General features: G+C 54.5%; 1 protein-coding gene across 1 annotated transcript in view; it reads right to left on the bottom strand.

The window, feature by feature from the left end:
• Window positions 1-4775: 4775 nt before the first annotated feature.
• C9H16orf96 (chromosome 9 C16orf96 homolog) overlaps window positions 4776-15786 on the bottom strand; it is a 37381-nt gene continuing 26370 nt past the window's right edge. The window contains exons 13-18 of the mRNA XM_057749545.1: window positions 13595-13687; window positions 12299-12479; window positions 12092-12194; window positions 6956-7036; window positions 5997-6210; window positions 4776-4823 (exon numbers count right to left, since the gene is read on the bottom strand). Of these exons, the coding sequence (XP_057605528.1) occupies window positions 4808-4823; window positions 5997-6210; window positions 6956-7036; window positions 12092-12194; window positions 12299-12479; window positions 13595-13687 (688 nt within the window). The 3' untranslated portion in view covers window positions 4776-4807. The remainder of the gene's footprint in view (window positions 4824-5996; window positions 6211-6955; window positions 7037-12091; window positions 12195-12298; window positions 12480-13594; window positions 13688-15786) is intronic.

Here is a 15786-nt window from a genome sequence, read left to right as displayed (position 1 = left end):
CAAAGCCCACCCTTCTAACTAGCCTTCAGAGGGGGCATGGCTCTGCCTGGGTGCCTGTGGGGAGGGGATTGCAGAATGGGGCAGAGTGAGATGGAGTGGGGTGGGGGGCTATCCTGGGCCTCCTGAGGCTTCACTGCAGCTTCTTTATCCTTTTGGATGGAAGACGATTCTCAGGAAGCTGCTACATCCCCCTCCAAGTGTAGGAAAAAATGCTTTGTAGAGGCAAGTAAGTGTTTCTGGGTTATCATCTGCCATGTAGGGGTGAGTGTGCCTGAGCTCCCTGTGGGCAGGTTACTGAGGTGGCCATACACATGGGAGCTACACAAGACGGTGCACAGTCCAGAATTTGCACTCAGGCTCCCCCCCCCAGCCCCAGTCAGGCCTCTGGGTGGCGTGTAAGTGAACCACACCTTTACTACTCAAAGTGTGGTCCCCAGACCAGCGGCATCACCTGGGACCTTGTTAGAGATGCGGGACCTCAGGCCCCAGCCCAGACCTACTGAATCAGAATCTGCTTCTGACAGGATCCTCACATGCCCAGTGGACATTCAAGTGTGAGAATGTTCCAACCTGACCAAGCCCAGTTCTGTTTCTGAGGGCCACCAGGGGCTGGGCCTGGAGGTCCCAGGTAGTCTCATTAGGGCTGGAAGGGACTTGAGGTTCCTGTAGATCCAGCTCTTCCAGCGTGGGCACTCTGGACATTGGGGGCTGGGTCGTTCCCTGCCACGGACGCATCCTGTGTGCTGTGGGATGTTGAGCAGCATCCCTGGCCCCTTCCCATGAGTAGATGCCAGTATCAGCCCCCAGTTTTGACAACCAAAAATGTAGGTATAGTGAAACATACCCTGGAGGCAAAGTCGCCCCAGTGGAGAGCCCCCACTCTGCCCGTGGTTCCGTAGTTGGCTGCACAGCATGGCCTCCGGGCAGCTCCCGGGCCCCATGGCATCAGAATCTCTGGGGAGAGGCCCTAGCAGTAGTTTTAAATATTTCCCAGGACGTTAGTGATCAACTTGTGAATAAAAAAAAAAAACACTCAATCGTACATTTTAAAAGGGTAAACTGTATAGCATGTCACTTGTGTATCACAGCTGTTATTAACAGTAGAACAGCTCCTGGGTGATTCTGATGCAACACAAGCCCCTCAGCAGACTCATGACCCTCCAGCCTGCAGAGCACAAGGGTCCCCTGGGGGCTTGAGGCAACCGCTCTGGAGGAGGGCCCAGGAATCTGATTTCTAACAAGGGCCCCAGGCACAGTGAGAACCGGAGCAGGAAGGGGCAGAGGGCAGGGTTGGAGCTTTCCAGCAATGCTAAGGCCCTGCCAGGTGTGCTGGTAGCAGCCCTCCCCCTGTACCCCGCCCCATATCTGAGCACTGCCCAGGCAACCAAAGGGCTACAAAAGGGAGTGGGAAAACTCGAGGGGAACCAGAGGTGGACCCATGGAGATGCCAAGTGCCCCAGTACTCGAGTGTGACACAGAACCTAGAACTTCAACTTCCCCAAGCCTGGAGGCTCAGAAGCAAAACTGAAGGTGTCAGTAACCACCTACTACACATTCAAGTGTAAACTGGATAAAAAGAAAAGCTGCTGATGTACGAATGGAACAGAGTCCAGTTACAGCCGTCCTCAGCTGTCCATCCCGGGCACATCCTGGCAGCTGCCTCAGCAGCACAGAGAAAACCAGCCTGTCACCTCAAAGTCTAGCCTCTGGGATATGTCACCACATACCTGACCAACAGATTTGAGCTCCAGATCACTTTGTTTCCAAAATTCTGCTCTAAAAACACTGTTTGCATCCATGAGGTTGCTGGAAAGAATGTGACTGGAGCTCTCATTTCTGAAGAGGGGACATTGCAGCATGTGGGAATGGAGGCCTGGCCTTCCCAGGTGACAAGCCATGGGTGGGCCCTTCAGGTCTACTGTTAAATGATCAGGGCATGGCTGTCTTAGGGGTTTGCAGACTCACAGGCCCCTGACGTGTGCTGTTGGGGTTGATTTGTCTGCCAGCACTTTAAAATCAGGAGTGTACGTGAAAAGCCTTATTTCTGGCTTACCTTGGAAATTTGTAATATCTGGGCCAAGTTCCCTTAAGGCCACAACTGGTTGAAGCTGACCACCACATGGGGACACAGCCCGGCCTGTCCCTGGCAGGCCAATCACTCCTCTGGTCACCACGAACATGTGTGTGTCCAACTCCCGTCTTGAGTCTGCTAGAGTCTCTGAAGGGGATTTGCTCTTCACCAGGAGCATCTGTGGAAGTAAATGTCCTGCTCTGTGGGGTGGTAAGGGGGGCAGGGGAGCTGGGCCGTGAATGGAGGCTCTGAAATGCTTTCTGCGGGCAGGCAGGGCTCCTCCTTCAGAGCTTTAAAGAGAAGGGCTTATTCTGAGATTCCCTTGGATGAAGGTGGATGCTCCCAGGGCCACTGAGAGCCCCCAGGGCTGTCTGAGAACACACTGTGGCCACTGCAGAAAACCACGCTTCTCCCAAGACTGGCCCCCAAGCCTGGCGGCGGACAGGGCCACTGTGGCCCTGGAGGTCTCTGAGGGGCTTTTCATAGCAGGACTCGTTTGAGGACAGACAGGGCTTTGACGGCAGTCCCTTTCCTGTGTCTGTGTTGGGGAGGCCACCGGGGTTGGCCAAAAGATCTTTTGAGGCGAGGCTATTTCCAATCCCTGCATTTGGTAAGGTCTCTGGTTGCTTAGCCACAGCATATGTTTGGGTAATATATGTATTTCAACTGAGCCTTAAAAGAACACAGCTCTTTTAGGGGTGTGGGGTGCTGGGTCCTCCTGGGGAGGGGGGGAGGGCCCACTTCCTGCATGGCCAAGGCCTGTCAGTGGCACAGCACGAGGTGCTAGGAGCCTGTTGAGAGTCCTGCTCTGCTTTTTGGGGCCATTTCTCCTCTGGGTAATATGAGGTGCAAATATTGGGAGACATTTTCTATGGATCCTGGGAAAGCCATGAGCGCAGGTGGAATGGGGAGGGAGAAGAGAAGCCCCTCTCTGGAGGTTGTGTGTGTGTGGAGGGTCTCTGCCTAGAGCTCCCAAATCTATGGAAAGTCAGGAGTCAAGCCAGCTAAGGTGGTGATGCCAGGGGGACCTGTGTGTCCCTAACAAGTCCCTGCACAGAATGTCCTCCCTCCAGTGCCTCCTGGTGGCCTGCTTTTGGGTACTGGTGGTGCCTTTTTCCAAGGCAGATCACCTTGTCTGGGACACGTTAGCTGTTGTCAGTTGTTTATACCTTACAGTTAATGAGTCTGTGGTCTCTGAAAGGAAGAAAATGTTCCATGACCCTTTTACTTGCATTGATGGGTTGTTGCTCTGGGTTTGGGGGAGCAGAGCAGTCACCAAGCAGCACCTGGAGACAGGACCCTCTGCTTGGCAACAGGTATCTCATTCATGCCCCTCATACCAGGCCAGCCCACATGCCTCCCTCTTCACATGACCAATTCATCTGTGTGTGTGTGTGTGTATGTGTGTGTGTGTGTACACATACACGCTGTGAGGCGTGCGGGATCTTAGTTCCCTGACCAGGGATTGAACCCAGGCCCTCAGCAATGAGAGCACCGAGTCCTAACCACTGCACCGCCAGGGAATTCCTTCATTTTAGTCTTAGAGCTAAAAAGTTCCAGGGATCCCCTTCCCTCCCAGGCAGACCAGGATGGTTGGTCACCCTACTCCTTGTCCAGCCTGGCCCTGCTGCCGTGTCCCAGGCCAGAAGCTGTGGCGCCCCCTCCCCCCCCCTTGCAGAGGAGGAGGCTGGACCCAGGGCCTCCAAAAATTCCCACTCTACTGACCCCACCCCTGGTTCTGTCCACTCCCCAAGCACCTTCACCTGCCAGGATGAGGTGGGCCACCCTCCTGAGCAGCAGCCCCAGGAGTAGGTGCAGTACCTCCCTCCCAGCTACCAAGGCCTGCAGGTCCCACCCCCTGGAGCTGCAATAGGAGAGGGGGAGTTCTGCCCTTGTCCTTGGCAAAGAATCTGCCTGCAGCTCCCACCTGGGGTCAGGCCAAAGGCTGGCTTCCCTACCAACCCCCACAGGGGACTGTTCCCGGCTGGCTGCAATTGGGTTCATGGTTCCCCACCTTCCAAAGCACCCAGGAGGCCTGTCAGTATGCAGATGGTTACCCAGTGGCCTACCTGGGCCTCACTCCTCACTTCCTGGGCTGCAGGAACCCACTAAAGTGCTGATTCCATTGGTAAATCTGAGAAACGGGCTGGGAAGCAAGCTACAAGGGGCTGAAAGAGCAGGGCTTGGGTGCCTGTGGCTGCAGGAAACAAGCCTTCCCACACCTGGCATAGGTGCTTCCCCAGGAGCCCCCACCTCTCTGTCTGCCAGAGCCAGGCCACACCTCCTTTACCTGCCATAGGAGAGGTGATGGAAGCTGGACCCCTCATACCTGTACACAGCATCCAGGAAGTACAGCCTCCTGGGCAGGTGGCAGTGAGCTGAAATGTCACTGTGTGACCCTGGGTAAGTCACACCACTGCCCCTCCCACAGAACCTGAACTGCCCACCACACAGGACCGCAGCTGCACGGGGCACTCTGCCATGGGGAGGCTGACCCTGGGCTGGTGACCTAAGGAGGGACTGGCATTTCTACCCACCCATGTGAGGTGAGCAAGGCCACCCCTTGCAGAGGGCATGGGCCACCCTTATCCACAGTCAGAAAAGTGAAAGATTTTATTTTATTCTGGGGAGAAGTTGACAAAAATACTCATCTGTGATATGGGGGTGGGCCCAGGGCCACACTGGCTAGTGTCCCCCAAAGCTGAGTAGGTCACCTGGGTCAGGAAGAGCTCAGCCTCATTTGGACACAGTCCTTGGAGAAAGAAAAGAGAAGTCAGGTCCAGGAGTGGTTGCAGGTGAGGAGTAGGGGAGGAGGAGGCAGGGCTGGGGGACCAGCAGGGAGGGGCAGGCACGCAGTGTCCAGAACTCTTTTGGCCACCAGTCCAGAGGATCCTCCTCCATGCCAGCACCCTGGCTCTCCCAGGGCGGACCCCCGGGCAGCTCACCACCCACGCCACTCCCTGACTTGCTCTACCATCCCAGGGGCCTCTGCTGGATGTTGCGGGGGCCATGCCCCAAAACCGTGCAGAGGGAAATCTTTTTTTCAGTCTTTGTGGAATGTGATAGAAGTGTCAGAAGCACACAAAGGGTAGAGGGTGCAGCTGGACAACCTAGGGTGTGCAAGGGGATAAAGAGCAAAACAGGGAGAAGGAGGGACCAATAAACCACCCCGGGGCAGAAACCTCGCCAGGCTGCAGGACCTGCCAGGCAGGCGTGAGTGCTCCGCTCTGCACCCCGAGGCTGCCCACTGAACCCCAAATCGGGACGCTTTGACCTCCTGCTCGTCCACCAGGCACACGGGCAGTGAGTGAGGGAACCAAAGAACCAGGAAGATGCCAAACAGGACAGAGCAGTCCTGGAGGATTCCAGGGCCGTTGCTCCAAGTGCCTCATGGATTAGCCAGACGTAAATACAATCAGGTTCTTTAAATATCCAACTCCTAACAGTAATTACTGGTGGAAACAATCAACAGACAATAAAAAAGCACGCACGCAGTAAAATTTGGTTCCCATGAGAAAACTGGCCCTGATAGAAATAATGGTCCCTAAAGAAAATGGACAGCAGCATTAGCTATAATTCGAACTGATTCTGATGAAATCATTTCAGCAAAATAAAAAGGACAGTCATTGTTTTTAAAACCACTTTGTGTTATATTGAAAATTGGTCAAGGAATTAAATTGGTTTGGTGGAAAATTCAATCTAGAAAGCTGTGTTCTCCATGAAATGTAGCATGAGGATTGTGTTGTGTATTTACATGCGAGTTAAAACAGCTACTGGATCAACATGAGTCCCTTATAGAGACACCTCCCCTAAGTCCAGGGCCCCTGCACCTTCCCCAGGCCAGGCTCAGGGCAGGGTCTCTGCCTGCCTGGGGAGGGTTGGGGAGGGGGACACAATGCTGGTGGCAGTGGGGGTGCAGGCTCACAGGTTGGTGGACTCCTTGGAGGACTGCATGCTGGCCCGGGACTTGAGGCGCAGAGGCCTGGGGTGCCTGGCAGGCCCTGGGGCTGGCTGGGGATCCTGTAGGGACAGCATCAGCGGTGGCCGCGTCGGTAGGGGCAGCAGAGACGGAGGCTGAGCTGGCACCGGCGGCTGGAGGCCTGGGGTGGCTGAGCCCATGCTTGCGCGGGGGTGCAGGGCTGTGAGGGGCAGGAGAGACCCATGATATGTCCCAGGAACATTCTGGAGAGAGGCTGGCCTGGAAGTGCTCCACCTCTGCTCACCCAGGATAGGCACCTGACACTTCCTGGGAGGTGGGGGGTTGCCCCAAGATAAATGAAACCAGAGGTGGACGTGGAAATGGAGCAGAACAGCCGAGAGGTCACAGGGCTTGAAGTCCAGGATCTGGACTCTGGCCCAGCTCTGGCATCCCTCAGTTCAAGGTCTCTGTGCCTCAGCCTCCCCACTTTAAAAATGGGTTAGCTGTGCCCACCTCAACAGCCGGGATAACAGTATAAAGACTGGGTGAGATGAGAAGGGAGGAAGTGCTTTGTATGCTGTAAAGTGCTCTTGGAAGCCTGGTACGTGGTGATGTGACCCGAGGAGTCACGAGCTCAGTCGCCCCCAACTTGGCTCGAGGGCCCTCAGCAGAGAGGCCCAAGGGAATGAACGGGCCCCCTTATCCCATCCCTGCAGCCAGCTGGACACCTGGGGACAGACACCTGGCTTGGGTCTCAGGGATGGCACCTGGGCCAGGAAGCCTGGCTGAAAGGTGAAGCTGGAGCCCCTAGGTGCCGGGTGGGGGCCACTCGAGGGACCTTTTCTGGCCTCGGTCCGGGTAGGGCAGGTAAGAGATGGATGAGGTGGGGCAGGAGAGCCCCAGGCTGGGACTGCGGGCCCAGAGAGAACCCCAGCTGCGCCAGGGAGTCAGGGGCAGGTACTCACGGGGGCAGGTGGCACCAAATAAGGCACTCGGACGTGCACCCTCATACAGGCTTCGGGCTGGGGGACGCGGAACCTTCACAGCTTAGCGGAAAAGAAAGGAAGAGACAGGAGCCAGTGGGGGTGCTCCCAGGCTCTGTCCTACCCTGGGGGCCCCTGCCCTGTGCTTTGGCCCCTACAAAGGCCCTTCCACTCGGTGGGGGCCTGCCCTGCTGCTCTACCGACCTCCACCACCACCTCTTCACACACCCAACCCCCACCCAGCTGTGCATGGAAGACCCTTCCTCCCGTCCTACCTTCGTGAGTCTAGAGCTTCTCAAGGCTGAGATGTTACAAAAAGGCTTTCTGACAGTAACTCAAGGCCAGGAAGGAGAGAGACATTATTTTAGCATAAAAAGATACAGGTGACCTGCTGGCCGGCCTGACAGTTCTTTAGCTATTCTCACCAGGGCCAGGCCACCCTGGCCCAGTGCCCCACCCCACCTTCCTGGCCTTCATCTTCTGTGTGTGCACATTTTTTTGAGGTAAAATTCACATAAAATTAACCACTCAAAGTGAACAATTCAGTGGCATTAAGTTCATTCACAAGGCTGTGTAACTGCCATCTCCGTCTGGTTCCAGAACACTTCACAACCCCCAAAAGAAACCGGTACCCACGAAGTAGTCACCCCCCATTGGCCCCTCCTCCAAGTGCCTGGCAACCGCTAATCTGCTTTCCACCTCCGTAATTTGCCTGTTCTGGACATGCTGTAGGAGGGGGTTACACAATATGTGGCCTTTTTGGTCTGGCTCCATCATTCACTTCTGAACCCAAGGCATCCCTTTCACCCTGTCCAGCCAAGAATCACCGTGATCGGCCATCTAGACCAGAGGCCGCTGCACGACGAGGGAATACACAGGGAAAAGAGGCCGTGAGAGCAAAGATGCAGGAAGGATGGGGGGGTTGGGGGGAAGGGGGTGTCATAGCTGGCCGAGCAGGGCACTGGGTCGGGAGGGGACAGGCCAGGCCTTGCAGGCAGAACAAGTTACAGGGGTAGAAGCTCCTTCCCATGCAGGACCCCGACAGTGTCCTTCCCTGGCTGTCTGCTGACCAGGTTCCTTCTCAGAGAGTTCTCCAGACCACGTGTTCCACGGGAACACCCCACGTCCCATCCTGGTCATTCATCCTCTCCTCCATTTCCATGGTTCATCTTTTTTTTTTTCGGCCGCACCACGCAGCTTGCTGGATCTTAGTTCCCCGACCAGAGATGGAAACCATGCCCGCAGCAGTGAAAGCACGGAGTCCTACTAACCACTGGACCACCAGGGACTTCCCCATGTTTCATCCTACTCACTTGCTGAACTTACTCGTTTCATTTCATCACCTTCGCAGAGTAAAAACTGACGGGGCAGTAACTTTACTTTGACCTTACCAAGTCTCTCCAGTGGCATCAGGAATAAGGAGGTGCTGTTCTGCTCTCCCTTTAAGAAAGAACTCACTGTTCAGCTCTGGGGGGCACAGGGAGCCGATAGCCTCCACCTGTTAGCACTCAGGGTCTGTTAGCATCTCTGGCCAATATGGGAGCACAGGCCTGGCCGAATGCTGGGCAGTTTGCTGAAAGGTCCCCACTGGGCTGGCCTGCACCTTACCAGGTCTGCCTATTGTCTGAAGGTCTCGCTGCCTGCCCCCTCCCTTCCTCCTCTTTGTTAACGCCTCCCCATCCCAAACCTATTGCTTCCTAACTCTGTCTCAAGGTCTGCATCCTGGAGGACCCAAGTGACACCAGGGACCACCCTGCTTCCCCATGAGCCTCTGGGAGCCATACAGCTTGGGTCACATGCCTTGAACCTGAGCTAAGAACCACCTCCCATGTGCTTTGCAAGTTCAGGTAAGAGCAAATGCCCAGCTGAGGATCACTCCCTCGTTCCCGCTCTGATCACCTGTTGGCACCTGGATCCCTCCACTGGTCAGAGGCAGGACCTGCCAACCAGCTGACCAGTGAGGCTGTCACACTGCTTCCCTCCAAGGTGAGGGATGTTAGCCTGGGATACAGGTTCGACGGAGATCCAGGGAAGCCTGGGAACCCAGCTGTGAGCCCACGCTCTCCTCAAAGGCCCACAGACACCTTGGGTGCAGAGGCCCAAACCTGAATTCACCACTGACCCCAACATCTGCTCCCCCCACAATCTTCTCCATGGCTTTCCCGCCTCTGCAGGAGCCAGAATACAAGCACCTGGGGAGCTCCCAATGGGAGGGGGACATTGGAGGCCTGGCAGATGAGAAAGGTTCTCCAGGGATTCCAGGTGGAGCACACGGCACGTGCAGAGGCCCAGACGTGGGGAACAGCCTGCATCACTGAGAGAGCAAGCAAGCGGTTCTGGGAGGCTGGAGGCTGAGGGGGCCAAGGGGCCCTGCGAGGAGTCGGAACTCTGGAGACAATGAACCCTAAGATGTCCCTGTCCTAATCCCCAGAACCTGTGACTATGCCACCTTACATGGCAGAGGGGGCTTTGTAGATGTGATCAAGTTAAGGATCTCAAGAAGGGGAAATGATCCTGGATTAACTGGGCGGGTCCAATGTAATTGCGAGGTCCTTATGAGGGGAGGCTGGAGGGTCAGAGTCACAGGAGGAGATGTGAGGACAGAAGCTGAGGTCAGAGAGATGCGCTTTGAAGATGGCAGAAGGGGCCACAAGACAAGGAATGCAGGAGGCCTCTGGAAGGACAAGGAGTCTCCCCTTGAGCCTCAGAAGGAACCAGCCTTGCAGACACCTTGGTCTTAGCCCTGTAAGATTCGTCTCAAATTTGATCTCCAGAACTAAGATAAAATAAACGTGGGTTGCTTTAAGCCCCTGTTTGTGGTAATCTGCTACAGCAGCCCTAGGACACTCACCCTGCTGGGTTCTGAGCTGGGGAAGGGGTCTGGTCGGGAGCGGGTTTGAGGCCATTCACCCAGTGCTGGTGAGGACGGTGAGGCTGGTGAGGTATCTCCCCCTCCATCTGTACCCCTGCTGCCTCTGCTTACCTGAGCCCCGAGTGTACTTAGCCTCCCTTCCATTGAGACTTCTCTGGAAGTCCAGCCTCCTGCTGGGGGCACTGCCCACTAGGGATCAGGGGTTCCTCTGCCTGGCCTGAGCTCCTGACTACAGTGCAGGCATCAGGAGGGGACAGGCTGGATGGATGGCCCCCGGTGGCCCTGTGGGCAAAGGACAGATGGATGGATGCATCTGGGACCAGGCTGGACTTGGGGGAGAGGCTCACATCAACTAGTTTAGGTTTAGATACTGAGTGTGTTCTGGATTAGAATGTTCTTTTGACTAAAAAATTAGCAATAAGGCAAACTGGTCAAAAGATGTGGCCATAGGCGGGTTTCAAATTGATTCCAATTGCTAGTTAGACTTTGTGGCCCCTAAGCAGGATAAAGCAATCGCGGAGTCCTTATTCAGTCCCGTTTTGCTGCGTGGGTCTAGAGAACGAACGAGCCCTTGGGGAAAAGGGGACAGCCTGGGGGAGGTGGGTGGAGGGGGACACCATCTGATGGGTGACTGGGGACAAGAGTCGGGTCTGTAGTTGACTCTGGCCTCTCCACCAAGAGTGCACTCTCGGCAAGCAGTCCTCACCCGCTCATTTGTGCAATGCTTCACTGGCTGTTGCAGGTTGAAAGGAGGCAGTACAGGGCCTGGCAAGAAGTTGGGCTCATGAAGTACTGGCCACCATTGCTGTTATTCTGCCTGGTGATCCCAGGGGCCCAGCCTGACTCTCTTCCCGACAGCATCTGTGACTAGGGGCCTCGTCCAGGTGGAGCCATTACCTGCAAGGGCCACATGTGTGCCCCAGGGGAATGCAGGGTTCGAGATGGTGTCCTGCCCCCTGGAACAGGGCAGGGGCACGTAATGTGTTGAATGGCAGCCCCCCCACCCTGGAATCTGTGAATGCGACCTTGTTTAAACAAAAGGTCTCTGCAGATGTAATTAAGTGAAGGATTCTGCGATGAGGGCATCTGAATTAAGAGACAGAAGAGGAGACATGGGGAGAAGCCACTGGAAGACAGGGGCAGAGACAGGAGTGATGCAGCCACGAGCCCAGGAACACCTGGAGCCCCCAGAAGCTGGAAGAGGCAGGAAGCCTCCCCCACTAGGGCCTTCGGAGGGAGCATGGCCCTGCCCACACCTTGACTTTGGATTTCTGGCCTCCTGAACTGTGAGAGTTCATTTCTGTTGTCTTAGGCCACCCAGCTGGTGGTCATTTGTTGCAGCCCTAGGACACGAAGGCAGGGCGCTGCCTTCTCTGTCTAGCACACCCAGGAAAAGAGTCCCCTTTCCTTTGCTTAGGTGTCTGGTGGTTGTTCTCAAGTCAATGGAGGCAAAGCAGGGTGAGGAAAGACACCACAGGCAGAATTTAACCCCCTGGCCACCTTGTGGCTCCTGGACCAGCCCCATCAGGGAAGCATGTGGAATCCCTCTTCCCAGAGTGGGGGAACCTCAAAGGGGCAGGCAGAGAAGGTGCCCCTGTGGGTATTGCTGGCCCAGTGCTACAGCTGAGTTCCTGGGTCCCCAGTCAGAGCCAGCTGGAGCTGAGGCCTCGACACTATAGCAACCAGAGTGACTCATTTTACATCTCCCTCTGGCCCAACCCTCCCCCACCCCTGACAATCAGGACACAGGCCTCCAGGTCTGGCCTTGTCTCCTCCTCCTCATGCCCAACCCCAGCCCGATCTCCCCACTCCAGGTAGACGTACCTTCCTGAGTTCCTAACTGTGCCTGCCTTCCACCCACCACAGAGCCTTTGCACATGCTATTCCCTCCCCTTGGACCACTCTCCTCCCACCTGACCCCTTCATCCAGCTAGGCCCTATTCCCTCTTTAGAGGCCTCGGGACAGCAATCCAGGACCTCCTACTTGGACCAGTGTCCCTTGTCACAACTCTCCCATCACCACCCAGCATTCCTTCTTTGGGTACCCCAGCATCCCTTGTCACAAGCTATCCCGGTACAGTGCCTGGCATACAGGAGGATCCCACGTTTGCGAGTGGCTGTGTGAGAAGACCCCAGTCGTGGATGTTGCCGGCTCTGGGCCCCACCTGCATCACACTGGGCCTCACGCTGTCCAGCAAAGGCAGGAAACTGGGCAGGGGTACCCAGGAAGGCCCGACATCCCTCACCTGCCAGTTCCTTCTCTGCGCTGGTCAGTGGCCACGCCCTGCCCTTACTCTTCATTCGGCCCTTGTACAGGATCCCGTCCACTCCCAGGATGTCCACCTCCGCCTGTTGGGTGGCCCAGAGCCCTGGGTCAGGGAGTGTCCACAGAGGTAGCAGGGCCCGGCCTCCCCCAGGGTCACCCACCGCCGGGGGGCAGTGGCCTAACTCACGGAGTCATAGTCCAACAACTCAGGGTCCCCGTAGGGGCAGAGTGTTGACAAGTTACATGACTTGAAATCCAGGTTGGTGTTGTTTCCAGGTCCATCACCCCAGTCCTGCTGGGAGGCCAGCGAGTCCAGGCTCCCTTCAGGGGCTCCAAGGTTCTGGAGCTTCTGCAGCTGCTGCTGTTCCCTGGGACAGGACAGGGCGGTCAGCAGCCACCTGGAGATCCCTCTGCCCCAGAGGAGCCTCAGGTTGGGTCCGAGGGCCTGACTGGTAGCAAGGGAAGACTGGCATTTCTTTGGGTGATGCAGCCAGGCAGGCCTGGCGCCTGATGGGTGGACACGGACAAGCACCATTGGGGCAGAGGGGAAAAACTGAGACCTGTGTTCCCCCAGACCTGGAGCCCTGGTCTGGCCTGACCAACACAGGCTCTTAACCTCTCTCTCACTCTCGCTCGCTCTCTCTCTCTCTTTTGGCCGTATGGCATGTGGGATCTTAGTTCCCCGACCAGGGATCAAACCCATGCCCCCTGCATTGGAAGTGCAGACTCTTAACCACTGGACCACCAGGGAAGTCCCCTTACCCTCTCATCTCAAGAGGGAGTCAGGCAAGGGAGGGTGGGGGCACTGGGCACAGGCCCCTACGTCCCTCCCCTTTGTGTGGCTGTGGCTACCCTTCAGCCATCAGTGCCCACATGGCCAGGCATACCCTTGGGCCTGGGGGCCTGGATGCGGCAAACGCCCATGAAGCTGTGGGTTGTCAGGGAATGAGGGGCAGGGCTGGGGCCTGGGCAGCCAGCTGGGGGCAGGGGAAACCCACAGGTTTTGGCCCTGGGCCTGCCACTCACTAGCTGTGACCTCGGGCATGTTGCTTAAACTCTCTGAGCCTCGGTTTCTTCAACCGTGAAATGGGATGACAGCAGAATGACTTCAAAGGGAAGGTGTAAGGATTCAATGAGGTCAGGTCTGTCAGAGCTCTCAGCACAGTGCCTGCCCCACCACAGCAGGCCCCATGGAGGACCTAAGGTTGTGACTCACTCGCTTCTTCCAGCGGGAAGCCGGCCTATCAACGCTACTCAGAGGGGTGTGAGATTTAAATGACTCTCCCTCCCCTAATGGTTCTTGGACCATGACAATCGCCCAATAACCTGTCTGGTCTTCTCCCCGTGAGCACCTCACGGGCCTGTCCACAGCCCCACTGCCTAGGACGGCTCCCCTGCGGATGGCTGCAGTGCCCCGGACGGTCTCTGCACCTTGGAACTGGAGTTCACGTCTCTGCAGGCGCCCAGATCCCCACCCACTCACCTCATCTGTTGCCGCTGCAGGTACTCATAGCTGTTGGCACTGGCTGGCCGCAACCGAGACAGCAGGTGGGCACTGCGGATGGTGATGAGTTGCCTGTGGAGGCCAAGAGCTAAGTGGGAGGCACACGTGGCCAGCAGAAGGCCTGGCTTCCACCTCGTCTAGGAAGCCCGCCCTCAGGCATGGCCTTCCCTCCAGAAAGATCCACAGCATGGGGCCACCTCTTCCTAAGTTATAAAGAACAACTGTTCTGATAATGAAAGTAAAATCCAGAATAGGTGAGCCCTAGAAGTGGGATGCACATTGGAGGCTGCCAGGGGCTGGGGGAGGGGAATGGGGAGTGACTGCTGACAGGCATGGGGTTTCCTTGGGGCGGGGGCTGGAAAGGTTCTGGCACTAGATTGAGTTGGTGGCTGCACAATATTGTCAATGTGCTAAATGCCCCTGAACTTTTCAATTTTTTTTTTTTTGACCGTGCTACACAGCAAATGGGACCTTATTTTCCAGACCAGGGATCAAACCCTCGAACCCCTGCACTGGAACCTCAGAGTCTTACCACTGAACCTCCAGGGAAGTCGCTGAACTGTTCACTTTAAAATGGTTAATTTATATTATGTGTATTTGACCTCAGTACAAGAAATAAAAACAGTAAAGCATCAGCCTTCTGAGGAGCTGGAACTGTTCATCTTGACCTGAGTGGCGGTTACCAAGGTACATACACATGTAAAAACTTATCAAGTTGTAAACCAAATGCTTACATATTTTACTGTATGTATATTGAGCCACAATAAAAATGTAAAGTCATGCATATTGACTGTCATTATTTTAAAAAGTATAGAAAAACACAAAGAAATCATTGTAATCACGTGACAAACATTTTGAAATGTGTCCTTCCAGTATTTTTCCACATTTATTTTTTTTTAAACAAAAACAGGATCATAACACACATCCTACTTGGTTTTCTCATTTAAGTTATTGCAAACATTTTTCCAGGTCATTAAACATTCTTTTGTGACTGTGCAATCCAATGTGAGTCACTTGGCCACATGTGGCTATTTAAATTAAATTTATTTTAAAATTATTTCTTTTTATTTATTATTTATTTTGGTCATGCTGTACGGCATGTGGGGTCTTAGTTTCCCCACCAGGAATCGAACCCGTACCCCCTGCAGCAGGAGTGTGGAGTCCTAACCACTGGACAGCCAGGGAATTCCCCAAATTAACTAAATTTAAATAAAATTTAAAATTCAGTCTCTCAGTCTCATTAGCCATCTTTCAAGTGCCCCACAGCCATTTGTGGCCACTGGCTACTGCACTGGACAGTGCAGCTATGCAACATTCCCCCATCTCAGAAGGTCCTACACAAGGCCTTCCTCTACGACTCACCTTATTGGCTGATGTGAATGTACTGTGATTCATTTACCACTTCAGGTTGTTTCCTTTCTTCTTTTTAAAAAAAATATTACGAAGTGGGGAGGGATAAATTAGGAGTTTGGAATTAACATATATACACTACTATTTATAAGAAAAATAACCAACAAGTACCTACTGTATAGCACAGGGAACTCTACTCAATATCTTATAATAACCTATAAGGGAAAAGAATCTGAAAAAGAATATATACGTGTGTATGTGTGTGTGTCTATAACTGAATCACTTTGCTGTACACCTGAAACCAACACAATATTGTAAATCAACTATATTTCAAATTAAAATATTATAAATAATGCTGCAATTTTAGGGACCTCCCTGGTGCTCCAGTAGTGAAGAATCTGCCTTCCAATGCAGGGGATGCGGGTTCTGTTCCTGGTTAGGAAACTAAGATCCCACATTCCACAGGACAACTAAGCCTGTGCACCACAACTACTGGGCTCTCGTGCCTCAACTAGAGAGCCAGTGTGCCACAAATTACAGAGCCCACTCACTCTGGAACCTGTGCACCACAACTATAGAGCACACACGCCCTGGAGCCTGTACGCCATAGCTAGAGAAGAGAAAACCTGCATGCCACAACTAGAGAGAAGCCTGCGCACCGCAACGAAGAGCCCACATGCCGCAATGAAAGATTCCGTGTGCATCAAGGAAAATCCCACATGCCGCAACTAAGACCCGACGCAGCCAAAAACAAATAAATTAAAAAAAAATAATGCTGCAGTTTTTTTGGGGGGGTACACCAAGTTCAATCATCTGTTTTT

The sequence above is a fragment of the Hippopotamus amphibius genome, chromosome 9 (genome assembly GCF_030028045.1).
Source record: "Hippopotamus amphibius kiboko isolate mHipAmp2 chromosome 9, mHipAmp2.hap2, whole genome shotgun sequence".
Taxonomy (NCBI): domain Eukaryota; kingdom Metazoa; phylum Chordata; class Mammalia; order Artiodactyla; family Hippopotamidae; genus Hippopotamus; species Hippopotamus amphibius.
The sequence above is the reverse complement of the archived record's forward strand: the minus strand, read 5'-3'. Positions and strand labels throughout refer to the sequence as shown.